Below are 12,898 nucleotides of genomic sequence, written 5' to 3'. Positions count from 1 at the left end.
GTGGAATGCATCTAATGGCTGGGGACCCGGCTGATTTTCTGAAAAACCAATCGGTTGATCCGTAGCAGCCGTCTTTCTTTATATCTTGACACGCTTCAAGACGAGTAGATCTGGTTGAAAAAGGAAGAAAATATGCATAAAAGCAATCATTTAGAAAAAGAAAGACATAAAACTTATCCTTCATCTATGCACACGGATGTAAACACATGTACACACCTAGTTCTTTCCACACGAGGGTTCACTTCTACCGTGCTATCACTACGCAGCACCGAATTACGCCGTTTCAGTCTTTGTGGGTTTCGCGGGTCTATGTTTACTCAACCTGCTCTCGAGAATGTAGCTCACCAAATCCATCGCATAAAAACTCCTCACACCGTCGCTTAATCGAAACGTCTCCACACGAATTCCTCCGAATTTTATGTTTGAACTTCCATGGTTCCAAACGGGGCTGAAGTTTTTAAAATACAGAAAAATACAGGGGGCCGCCGGCAGTTCTTCCCACCACCGAGCACCGACCGTCGCCACCATTTCCACTCCTCCAGATCCACCCATCGTCCTCCTCCCCGCTGCCTCCCTGCTTCCTTCCTTCCCGCCCCCAACCACCTCGGCCGCCAGATCCCGCGAGCTCCCACCCCCACCCCCACGCCCCTCTCGTGCGCGCGCTCGCGCGCGCGCTCCCCGGGATCCCAAGCTGGATACCGTCGAGAAGATCGTCGAGGACTTCGCCTCGGACATGGCCCTCAACCCCTTCTCCTCCGGCACCCGCCTGCGGTGAGCCCCAAACCCCGAAATTCACCCCCGGATCCGCCGCGGCAATGCTGCGAATCGCGCCTGCTTGCTTGCTTGCTCTGACTGACCGATCTTCCTTCCTTCCTTCCTTCCCGCAGGGACATGATACGGGCGATACGCGCGTGCAAGACGGCGGCGGAGGAGCGGGCGGTGGTGCGGCGGGAGTGCGCGGCGATACGGGCGGCGATCAGCGGGGACGGGCAGGACCTGCGGCACCGCAACATGGCCAAGCTCATGTTCATCCACATGCTCGGCTACCCCACCCACTTCGGCCAGATGGAGTGCCTCAAGCTCATCGCCGCCGTCGGATACCCCGAGAAGCGGATCGGCTACCTCGGCCTCATGCTGCTCCTCGACGAGCGCCAGGAGGTCCTCATGCTCGTCACCAACTCCCTCAAGCAGTAGGCCCGCATCCTCCCTGCTGCTGCACAGTGTTTGCTTCAGTACGTAGATGTGATGCCGAGTTTTGAGTAATGCTACTGCTTGATTTGGGGGCAGGGATCTCAACCACTCCAACCAGTTCATCGTGGGGCTCGCGCTGTGCGCGCTCGGGAACATCTGCTCTGCTGAGATGGCCCGGGATCTGGCGCCTGAAGTGGAGAGGCTCATGCGAAGCAGGGATGCTAATACAAAGAAGAAGGTGCTTGTTTTCATAACACGGTTCAGTTTATAGTCAGTGAATCCACTCATCCGGTGGAGCATGTCCAAAATAAGCATCTTCCAGAGGAATTGTTGGTATGCCAAGGTTTGGGGTAGATTAAGAAACTGCACATTACTATCGAAGTCAGTCACTATAGATTGTCATTTACACAAATAAATCCTGGCGCTTTGCTATGCAACAAAAGATTTCCTCTTGGCCCGTTATTTCAGAGAGTATTTAAAAAAATTACCCGGCATTTTATTCATTTTGCTGTACTCATCTACGCTACTGACAAAATACTTTCTTTGGTTCTCTTTGAAATCATGAGTTTTATGGAGGTATTATTCATGATATTCTTGTCCCTGTTTATTAGGCTGCTCTGTGCTCTGTGAGGATTGTAAGAAAAGTCCCGGATTTGGCGGAAAATTTCATGGGTCTTGCTGCATCATTACTGAAGGAAAAACACCATGGGGTTTTGATATCTGCAGTTCAGCTCTGCACTGAATTGTGTAAAGCCAGCAAAGATGCATTGGAGTACCTGAGAAAGGTAATGCCATTTTTTTTATGTTACACCTGAGGCCCTGAGGTCTGTTTTGACAATAACTGGATTATGACAATGATCGATGATCATTATTTTTTTGAACGATCACCGGGGGGGGGGGGGGGGGGATCCCCACCTGAATATATTGCTGAAAAGCTGCCAAAGCCAAGAGTCACCCCTTGAACTTCGGCTGATCCAGTTTATAAGGGAAACCAGATCGAAAACCTAAACAAGCTGACCCCGTTTATGAGGGAATCTGGGCCAAAAAAACGTACAGGTAACAAGGTTGCAGAAGATGTGAAAAAATTGGCACCCAGGAAAAGGCATGGCCTAGCTATTAGGCAAAAAGACCACCACCAGGAGAGACACAAGTAGATGTGGGGTGTTGTTGAAGGATCACAATACCAAGACTCTGCAAACAACCTAACGCACCGCACCGACATGCGTATCGAGCCCCACGGCACAACAGAGGATCAACCATAACCAATGAGTGCCGAACTAAACACGAACCTTGACCGGAAGATCCGCCACGGAGGTCGAAATGATTAGCAGGTTGGGGAGGCATCATTGCTTCGTCACTGAGCAAAGTTGAACCAAGACCACACCAAGAGCTCGAAGCTTGCCGCAGCACAACGGCAACCATGGTAGGGTCTTGAGCAAGCACGGGAGTACCCAAAGGGCAGCCGAAGAGAAAGACATGAAGAATAACACAACCAGCACAAAGGGGGCCTCAACTTCTATCTTCATCTGACCAAGCAAGGAGAGCCTTGAACGTTGGCCATCTGGTCGCCACCCAACGACACCCGCAAGGAGAGAGGTGTCGTACGGGAACGAAGTGGTCCGGAGAGGAGCACACCCCGCTAACCCGGCTTCGGAAGGAAGAATCGTAACCACGCCAAGGGATGGTCGAGCTCACGAGGGGGAAACATATGGCTGCCCTACATCGCCAAAGGGATGATCGATGATTATATTTATAGTTGTTGCCCATCATGTATATTAATGTAACATCTCAACTATTATATTTATGATAGTGAAGTTTATTGGTAGAAAGTTTTACACCTTGTAGCGGTCAAGAAATCAAGCTGCAATGTTTCATAATAGAAAATATTCTTTGACCTGCAGTCTACACCTTATGTTTCAAAGTACTACAATTGCTTCCACATATTAGATTATTACACCCCAAGACCGTCAATACATTAAATCATCTTTTGTGTTCTACTCCCTCCGTTCCTAAATATAAGACCTTTTAGAGATTGCACTATAAACTACATACGGATGTACATAGACATATTTTAGAGTGTACATTCACTCATTTTGCTCCGTATGTAGTCTTCTAGTGAAATCTCTAAAAGGTCTTATATTTTGGAACGGAGGGAGTAGCATTTAACCTGAGTACTTTACAAGTTTTAAATAACATTACCTGAAACACGAGCTATCCTCTTTAACTTTTGCAAAATATTTCATTGCAGAACTGCATCGAAGGTCTGGTCCGGATACTTAGAGATGTCTCCAATAGTTCATATGCTCCTGAGTATGATGTTGCTGGCATTTCGGATCCTTTCTTGCATATTCGAGTTCTTAAACTTATGCGTATGTTGGGTCAAGGCGATGCAGATTGCAGTGACTATATGAATGACATTCTTGCTCAGGTGATTGCTTAATAAGTTAGTATCTGTCTTTGTTTCCGCATGCACATGCACAATGCTGTCATTTATTGTTGTCCGTGCAAAGTATGATGATTTGGTCAATTCCTGTTGCCCAAGTTATTTATTAATTCTAGTTTTATCTGGTTTCTTAATCTGTATTGACAATGGTTAACCATTTATTCTGTTTAAGAGGATATACAACATCAGTAAGTTGAGTGATCTTACACAACCGTGCTACAATGTGGGAAAACATATATTTTAACTGTGCAAATCACAAAAGTGGAAAGCATCAGATAACAATATCTGCTTGAAAGTGCAACAAATCATGACAATTGGCAAAGCCTCGAGAGAGTAAGAGCACCAGATTGAGGAAAGAAACTGGACAAGCTTAGAACATACAGTCATGAACTTCTAGATTCGAGCAACTTAGCAGCCTGAGATGAAAGACAAATCTTGCTGAATTTTATTGTTACATCACACAAGCAATTGAACCCATCAATTCGAAACACAATGGGAGCACGTAATACATGGCTCAAGAACCAAGCTAAAAATCTGACAGCAAATCTGCAGTGTATTCTGACATATCTCTTGTTGACCTTCTTCCAATCAAGGGATATGCTTATAATACTGTACTCCCTCCGTCCCAAAATAAGTGTCGCAGACTTATTTTGGGACGGAGGGAGTACAATATTATAAGCATATCCCTTGATTGGAAGAAGGTCAACAAGAGATATGTCAGAATCTAAGTCTGGGACACTTATTTTGGGACGGGAGTAGATGTTATACAACACCATAAGCTCAGTTTTGCTCTTTTTTTGTCTGAAGAACAACTTTTGCATTCTTGACCCATTGCTCATGTTGTGTTAATTACTGTATACTGTTGTTCCTTTAGCTCCAGCTTAGGGTAGTGCTGCATGTGTGTTGGATTAGAAGACCCATGAAAGATTCATCTTTTCTTCCCTATTTACTGAGAATGTACCACAAAGCACATTTTGTTTGGTAATCGGTACTTGTTTGCATATTACATTGGAAATTAACTGCGCTATTTTTCCAGGTTGCAACAAAAACCGAGTCAAACAAGAATGCTGGAAATGCCATCTTGTATGAATGTGTTGAGACTATAATGGGTATTGAAGCTACTAGTGGTCTACGTGTCCTGGCTATTAATATTCTGGGTAGATTCTTGTCAAATCGCGATAACAATATAAGGTTATTTTTCTATTTATTTTCACCTTGATTGCTCTGTTTTTTCTCTTAATACTTACATCAGTAAAAATGTTCATCCATCTGCTCTGTTTGGGGTAAAATTTCACTGTTAATCTATTTTTTTCTTTCAGATATGTTGCTCTGAACATACTTATGAGGGCCATTACAGTAGATACACAAGCAGTACAGAGGCACAGGGTGACAATATTGGAGTGTGTAAAGGTAACAATAAATATAAATCTGTCCGATATGCTGAGTATTTGTCTTCTACTGGGGTTTGGGGACCAATGTATGTTCAGTATCAGAATAAGGATTCTTGGTAATTCCTCACCCTCCGAAGGTCCGCACTTGTGAAAAGTTCAATATTTTAGTACAGTCCACCCAAAAAAAAAGAGAAAATCTGTTTTAACGTTACTTTATCTTCTATGACGTTTGTATTTCTTTCATCATCTCTCTCCCCCCTCTGAATTTTGTGGAATCAAAACATGTCCCCGTACAAGAATTGCCAGAAATGCGGGGTTTATTCCTTATGCTTCGAGTGTGGTTGTGTTGTAAATAACTTTCCCCAATGCTTGGCATATGTAGCCTAACATCTTATCAGGAATCTCATATTTCCCTGCTCCCTTGGAATAGATAGTTTCTTACTTGCTAAAGGTTGATTCATATTGTCTAGGCCTCTGCTGGCATAGTCATGTTCGGATACTGCTGCTCTTTCACAGCAATATCTAACTCAAGGTTTTACACTTTACTCATATATAAGTAACTCAAACCTTACTGTACAGTAATTCAGTGTTGCAATCTTTCAGGCTTTAATTAACATTTCCATTTATTAATTTTGGAACCTTAGTTCTGCTATTTTGGAACAGTAATTCTGGAACATATTGTCTAGGCCTCTGCTGGCATAGTCAGGCTGTAATCTATTCAGTGTTACTCATGATGTAACATTTTCAATCACCTGTGCACCTTTCAGGATGCCGATGCCTCCATTCGCAAAAGGGCCCTGGAACTTGTTTATTTGTTGGTCAATGATACCAATGTAAAGCCTCTGACCAAAGAGCTCGTCGACTACTTGCAAGTAGCTGATCCAGACTTCAAAGAAGATCTCACAGCCAAGATATGCTCCATAGCTGAAAAGTTAGTATTTCTCTTTTTAGGGGGGTTTCCTGTTGATGTATGACACGTTTAACAAGGTTGCGTCTCTAATAGGTTTTCTCAAGAAAAGTTATGGTATCTTGATCAGATGTTCAAGGTTTTATCCCTGGTAAGTGCCAAAATGCAGTGGATCTATCTTGTATCGGAAAGGTTTGCAGTCCAGAACATATTGGGTATTAGCAATGTAGCCTCTTCATTACAATGTTGTTGGACCTAGTAGGAAGACTTAGCTATCATCATTGCTTTCTCAATCTGTTTTATGGGGAAGTCTGTGCACATGGTACACACCGGGACTAGCAAGTGAGGGTATCAGTGTATCACAGACTATCACTATCATTGACCTCCATTGACAAATGACAATACTGCATGAGAATATGGAGGTTGCAGAGAGAATTTGATTTTGTGGCCTACTGGTGATACCTGTTACTTAAGTGATTTGATTTAGGTTTGCGGGTTAGATTAAGAAACTGTTGGTTAAGTAGTTTGAAATAGTTGGCCGACAAAGATTACTAGAATCATCAATAATGTGTTGTTCTTGTTCACGTTCGTTAGAAATCCAAGAAAAGTCTAGCCATCTGAGAAATAAAATGTCTAGTAATGTGCTATTGGAAATGTATGAATTCACGTTGGTACTATTGAATGCATATGAATGCTTGAACCTACAAATGGAACATACACATACCTCCAGTTCTGCAATGACCAATATAGAAAACAATTTCGAATTTATGCTGCACTTCTATTAACAGGCTGGAAATCATGTGAAAGATGATGTGTGGCATGCCCTTATTGTTGTAATAAGCAATGCGTCCGAACTTCAAGGATACTCAGTGAGATCATTATACACGGCTTTACAAGCATACAGTGAACAGGTTTGGATTTAGTTTTTATTCTTCATAATGTATGCCATTCGATTCCATCCATCTTAACATCTCAGTCTATCTGACGTGTGTAACCTTGTTGACATTGCATATTTACACAACAGGGAAGTTTATTGAGAGTAGCTGTTTGGTGCATTGGTGAATATGGTGAAATGCTAGTGAACAATGTCGGCATGCTTGAAGCTGAGGGACCAATCACGGTGAGTGCACATTCTTGTAGGCCATGCTATTCTTGATGTTCTGAACTACCTAGACAGGTTTCAGCTGTATTTTAAGTTTCACCTACTCCAATAGCTAGCACATATATGTCACAATATTGTCTGATCCCCCATTATTGTTCTCATTCTTCTTTCTGCTTTCACGATCTATATACTTCCAATAATTGCTGGCAGTATTTCTCGGCACAACATTCATTTAATTATGTGGTATTTAGTCTAAGAGAGTATTCGGATGAGTAAATTACATTGTGGGTAAGAACAGCTTGTGAGGTGGATGCAACTATGTACGGAACTCTACAACCGTTTGTTTTGGTCACAAAGCTTGATTAGTGGGCTCAAAGTGGGTCAGTTAAAGGCCACTTGTGCTAATAATGCTTAGTCAGCATCCAACAGTGAAGTGTCTGGGGCTTAGGCTCTCAGTCCCATGAACTTTTGCAAGGCTAATATTCCATTTGGTAGTATTACTTTTCTACCGTATTGTTGTCAGACATCATACCAAACACATCAACTTGTGCAGGTAACAGAATCCGATGCTGTTGATGCTGTGGAGCTAGGTCTTAACCGTTATGCTGCAGATGTGACAACTAGGTCTATGTGTCTAGTTGCTCTTTTGAAGCTCTCCTCACGGTTTCCATCTATGTCGGAGTAAGATATCTTCCGACTTGACCTTGTACTGTAGTTGAATAACTTCTAAAAAAAATACCTGCTCAAAGCTGCAATGGTTTTGGGAACCAGTCTAATTTGTTCTTTTGGTTCTCCTGTATCCATAATATTTCGGTAATTTCTGAATACTGCAAAACCATTTTCCACGATGACTTCTAAATCTATGCAATTGTATCATCTTTTATTACAATTGAATTTTGGACCTGCTGGGTTTTCAAATATGGAGTTTTTGTCCTTCACTTACGATAGAACTATGTAATGCCGTATTGATGTCTACACTATGGTAGTCATATGGTGTATTTATGTATGATTTCCTCATCTTTTTGTACATACTACTGCCATTGTGCATTTGTTTATGTTTCTCATCTTTTTGGCATCTCCACGAACTTCTGTACAAATTCACCACATCTTTTAGATCCTTGCCATGGTGCCAGGTTGTTACCTGGAAAGGCTTTACCGTGTTATATAACGTAAATAGTGTTAACTACTGCCAACTGCTTCTTACATTATATTTACATTAAATCATATGATTTATCTTTCTTAACAGGAGGATAAAACAAATAGTTGCCCAGAATAAAGAGAATATGGTGCTTGAACTACAGCAAAGATCAATTGAATTCGGTTCCATTATACAAAGACATCAGTCTATCAGGTGGGCTACAGAACTTCTAAATATTACTGCATAGACTTTCTCTTTTATCCTGGTACTTATGAATGGTATTAACCTTACAGAAATGTGGTATGAGTGCAGGTCATCTTTGCTTGAGCGTATGCCTGTACTGGATGAAGCTACTTATCTTGTGAAGAGGGCTAGTGCTACACAAGCAACTATTCCAGCATATAAGCCTGCAGCAGTCACTCCTGGAGGCCTTAAGCTTCCTAATGGTGTAGCAAAACCTGCTGCAGCTCCATTAGTTGATTTGCTTGATTTAAGTTCTGACGATGCACCAGTCACTACCACTGCTTCTGCTACTGCAGCACCTAGTGATTTTCTCCAAGACCTTTTGGGTATTGGTGGGACAAATTTATCAACTGCAGGTATTTTGTTTTGCATTTCCATTATTGTTCTCTTGGACATGCCTTGTTACTTTGCTTCTCACTTGACGCAAATGGTGCTAGATGGTACTTCATAAGTTCCTTTCGTTTTGTTCAGGAGCACCTTCATCTGCAAGCACAGATATTCTAATGGATCTTCTATCCATGGGATCGTCTCCTTCACAGAATGGTCTGCCAGCTCCAGGTTTGAGTTTTCCTGCCCAAGGTAAAAGTAACTCTAATTGTAACAATGACCTTATTTTCTGTTTTTGTAACCATTGCTGATCTGTCTAACACTTCTGTATAACAGAGAAAAAACCCGTTTCTGCTACACCTCAAGTTGGTTCTCTTGTACCTGAACCTATGGACCTACTCGGCAGTTTGTCATCAAGTGCATCTATTTCTGGTTAGTTTGGTTGATGCTAACAGTACCAGTTGCTTCCTCTGTATCTGTTTATCGCCAGTCCCAAATTGTAATACTTGTGCCTCAGGAACTAAATCCACTATCGCTGCACCTCAAGCTGTGGATCTGCTCGATAGTTTGTCACCAAGTACATCCGTTTCTGGTAAGTTTAGTTTTAGAGTTTTGCAAGGAAGAACTGACCATGATATGTCAATGTTCACTGAAAATTCTATTTGAGCAGGACTTGAAGATACTCGTCCGTCAATAACGGCTTTCCAGAGTGCAACTTTGAAGATCACCTTTGATATCAGAAAACAGCCTGGAAAGCCACAGGAGACTACCATCCATGCCACTTTTACAAATTTGACATCTAGCAATTATACAGATTTCATTTTTCAGGCAGCTGTTCCAAAGGTAACATCATGTTCCCTTGGGTCAAGGAAATATAGCCTAAAATTGTGGTGGATGCTTGTTTCTTTGCTTGTTTTATTGACTAATGGCTAAAATATTTTCTGATACTGATGGAATGTTCCTTATGCTTTCCTAAACGATACTGCAGTTCATTCAATTGCGACTGGATCCAGCTAGTGGTAACATTGTTCCAGCTAATGGGAAGGGTTCAGTCACACAAGGTTTCAGTGTCACGAATAATCAGCATGGGCAGGTTTGATTTGCATCCTTCACTTTGGGTTCATCTTCCTGACTAGATTGGATTGCATTCCACATTGGGAATTTACGCTCCTTTTATAGCTGAGACCATCCTATAATGCATAGTGCATCATTTCCATTCATGTGCCAGTTACCAGCATGACAGCATGTACATAGCAGGCTGAGAAGTGAATTGTCTGTAGAGTTTGGTAGTGCTTTATAAGAAGAGAGTCGATTATTCCATCAGTTATCAGAGGCTACACTCTAGATTGCCTATCATGTCATCGTACTATGGTAGCACCTGCATAAATAACCTTTTGATAAATGAACACGGTTAGCCATGATTAGAGAATGAGTTTATTTGGTTTCTCTTCGATGTTTTGTACTTATCGTTTCTGCCCTGCTGCGATGGCTGATTTATCTTTGTCGCCTCTAATGAATGTTCACGCAGAAACCACTTGCAATGCGGATCCGGATGTCTTACAAAGTGAATGGCGAGGACAGGTTGGAACAAGGCCAAGTCAGCAATTTTCCACCTGGAGTATAGTGCCATTTGTGTGTAACCTATGTTTTGTTGTGATAGCTATGTTTGTGCCCGGGGCAGAGGGGAGATTCTTATCTCTTGTTATACTTTTTCGGCTCTTATTCCCCATTTGAGGGCACTTAAACAGATAGTCCAGCTTGCCCATCATTGTCTCAATATATAGTGTATAGTAGTTCACACCAGTGTAAAATCTTCGGAATCATCATAATGTATTTTCATGCATGTGTATTTCACATTTAAAGATAATCAAAATTATTTGGCATGCCCCCTTGAGTTATCAAGCAATAAATGAAAAACTTGTCGCAATCATAGTTGTTTGGGAATTTCTTAGTTCATATTACCTCCGTCCGAAAATACTTGTCCTAAAGATGAATGTATCTAGACTTATTTTAATTGTAGATACATCCATTGTATGCATTTTTAGGACAAGTATTTTCGGACGGAGGGAGTATTAAGTAAGCCAAGATGCAGGAACTCAACCAAATGAGTTCAAGATCAGAGGTGTTTCTTGCCTTCATCATCCGTTGTCACTTTCTAATGGAGATTTTTCTCCAGGAGATCGACTCTCTCCTGCTCGTCTACAAGGAGATGTAGTCATCGCGTTTGGCAAGTGACTTTTAAGGGTGTGTTTGGTTGCTGTCATGGACTGGAATGTCACGGGTCGGACCCGTTCCTAGCCCTCGTTCCTGCGTTTGGTTTACCAACCGGAGTAGAACCCACCCATTCCACTTTAGGGAATATTCCCCTCAGATCCGGAATGCACTAGCACCAGCAAATCCACGGAATCGCACGGAACGGCTCGTCTCGCGCAGCCCTATCCTCATCTCCTCCCCAGCTGCGCCGGCGCTCTCTCTCCCTCTCCAGGTGCGCCGCCGCCTCCCTCTCTCCCTGCCGCGCCGCCTCCCTCCCTCTCTCCCTGCCGCGCCGCCTCCCTCTCTCCCTGCCGCGCTGCGCCGCCGGCCGCCGGCCGCCTCCCTCTCTCCCTGCCGCGCTGCGCCGCCGGCCGCCGGCCGCCTCCCTCCCTGGCGCGCCGCGCTCTGCTGCTGCGCGCGCCGCCCCTTCCTCCCTGCCGCGCCGCGCTCTGCTGCTGCGCGCGTTGCCTGCTGCTGCGCGCGTTGCCTGCTGCCTGCTGCGCTGCCTGCTGCTGCGCGCGCCGCCCCTTCCTCCCTGCCGCGCTGCCTGCTGCTGCCTGCTGCTGCCCGCGTTGCCTGCTGCACTCTCTGCCTGCTGCTGCTGATTTTTGCCAATGTTTTGATGCAGGTAGAAGGTGCTACTCCAGCGCGGCGACACAGCGAAATTTGTGCTGCCTCAAGGTATGAATCCCTCTGTCTATCCCCTTTGCTCAAATTGGTGCCATCCAGTACATCTTTGCAATATATCTGTCCAGTACATCTTTGTAATATTTGATAGCAATTGTAGATGGTCAAGAAGATGAACAAAAGACAAAGGATGATTAGGGGAGCTGCAGTTTTTGTCACACTTGCTGCAATAGCAGTCATTGTTAGCACCTTGTGGATATTTGGATATTTGGATATTTAATGATATTGTTGCTGCAAATTGTGTTACATGTCAATACATATATTGTTGTGTTGTTTTTCTTCAAAATACAAACGAAATGCTGCTGAAATTTCGAATTTTTGTTATTCCAATTTTCATTCCATGCCTCCCAACCAAACACTGGAACGGAACCATCCCGTTCCACTTTTTTGCTCGTACCAAACACAGGAACGGAACCGACCCGTTCCTCTGGAATGGAACCATTCCATTCCATGACAGTTGGTTCTCCAACCAAACACACCCTAAGAGATTGCAAAAATGAACAAGGGGTTCACTATGAAAGGTCTTCATTGAGGTTATTGAGGCATCCTCATCGTAATCCACACCATCATCGCACTTGTCCTCCAACTTTTCACTATAAAGGGAAGTTGGACTTTGCTACTACGTGTGATGAGCTTTAGTGATCCATAAATATAGAGGATCAATCGTAGTCTTTTTGATAAATAAGAGTGTTGAATTCAACGAGGAGCAGAAGGAAACGATAAATGGTTTTTAGTAAGGTATTTTCTGCAAGCATTGAAAGTAGCGGTGACAGATAGTTTTATAGCAAGGTAAATCGTACCAAGGAAGAATAGTAACAAAGATGCATCAAGGTAGCCCAATATCTTTATAGTAAAGTACAAGCCAGAAAGTTCTCTTATAGGAAGTAAAACGCGTTCGATACTTTGATAATTTGATATATGAATGGACTGGTGCTAGGATGTTGTTCTTACTACAACAAACAACCCTCTTATGATTAACCCCTCCCGCAAGCATCCGCAACTACAAAAGTAGGATTAAGATAAATCTAACCATAACATGAAAAATATGGATCCAAATCAACCTCTTACAGAATAACACATAAACTAGGGTTTAAGCTTCTGTCACTCTCGCAACCCATCTACTTATTACTTCCCAGTGCTTTCCGTTAGGCCCAAATATGGTGGAGTGTCATGTAGTCATAGCTCATATGACACCATAAAAGAAAGATCAACATAC

At 43.1% G+C, this 12,898-nt stretch overlaps 1 protein-coding gene across 1 annotated transcript; it reads left to right on the top strand.

Annotated features, from left to right (window-relative positions):
• Positions 1-626: 626 nt before the first annotated feature.
• Positions 627-10,669, top strand: LOC123406266 (AP-1 complex subunit gamma-2-like). The gene is made up of 20 exons (XM_045099751.1): positions 627-771; positions 888-1,190; positions 1,288-1,429; positions 1,803-1,976; positions 3,440-3,619; positions 4,671-4,825; positions 4,954-5,044; positions 5,793-5,956; positions 6,029-6,083; positions 6,721-6,843; positions 6,957-7,052; positions 7,588-7,715; positions 8,281-8,385; positions 8,485-8,771; positions 8,887-8,994; positions 9,079-9,174; positions 9,260-9,334; positions 9,413-9,585; positions 9,731-9,835; positions 10,271-10,669. The coding sequence occupies exons 1-20, from the start codon at positions 734-736 to the stop codon at positions 10,364-10,366; spliced, it is 2,694 nt and encodes an 897-aa protein (XP_044955686.1). The 5' UTR covers positions 627-733; the 3' UTR covers positions 10,367-10,669.
• The last annotated feature ends 2,229 nt before the right edge of the window (positions 10,670-12,898 follow it).

The sequence above is a fragment of the Hordeum vulgare genome, chromosome 6H, assembly GCF_904849725.1.
Source record: "Hordeum vulgare subsp. vulgare chromosome 6H, MorexV3_pseudomolecules_assembly, whole genome shotgun sequence".
In the NCBI taxonomy this organism is placed as follows: Eukaryota; Viridiplantae; Streptophyta; class Magnoliopsida; order Poales; family Poaceae; genus Hordeum; species Hordeum vulgare.
Note: the sequence above shows the minus strand (reverse complement) of the source record. Positions and strands in the feature narration are given on the sequence as shown.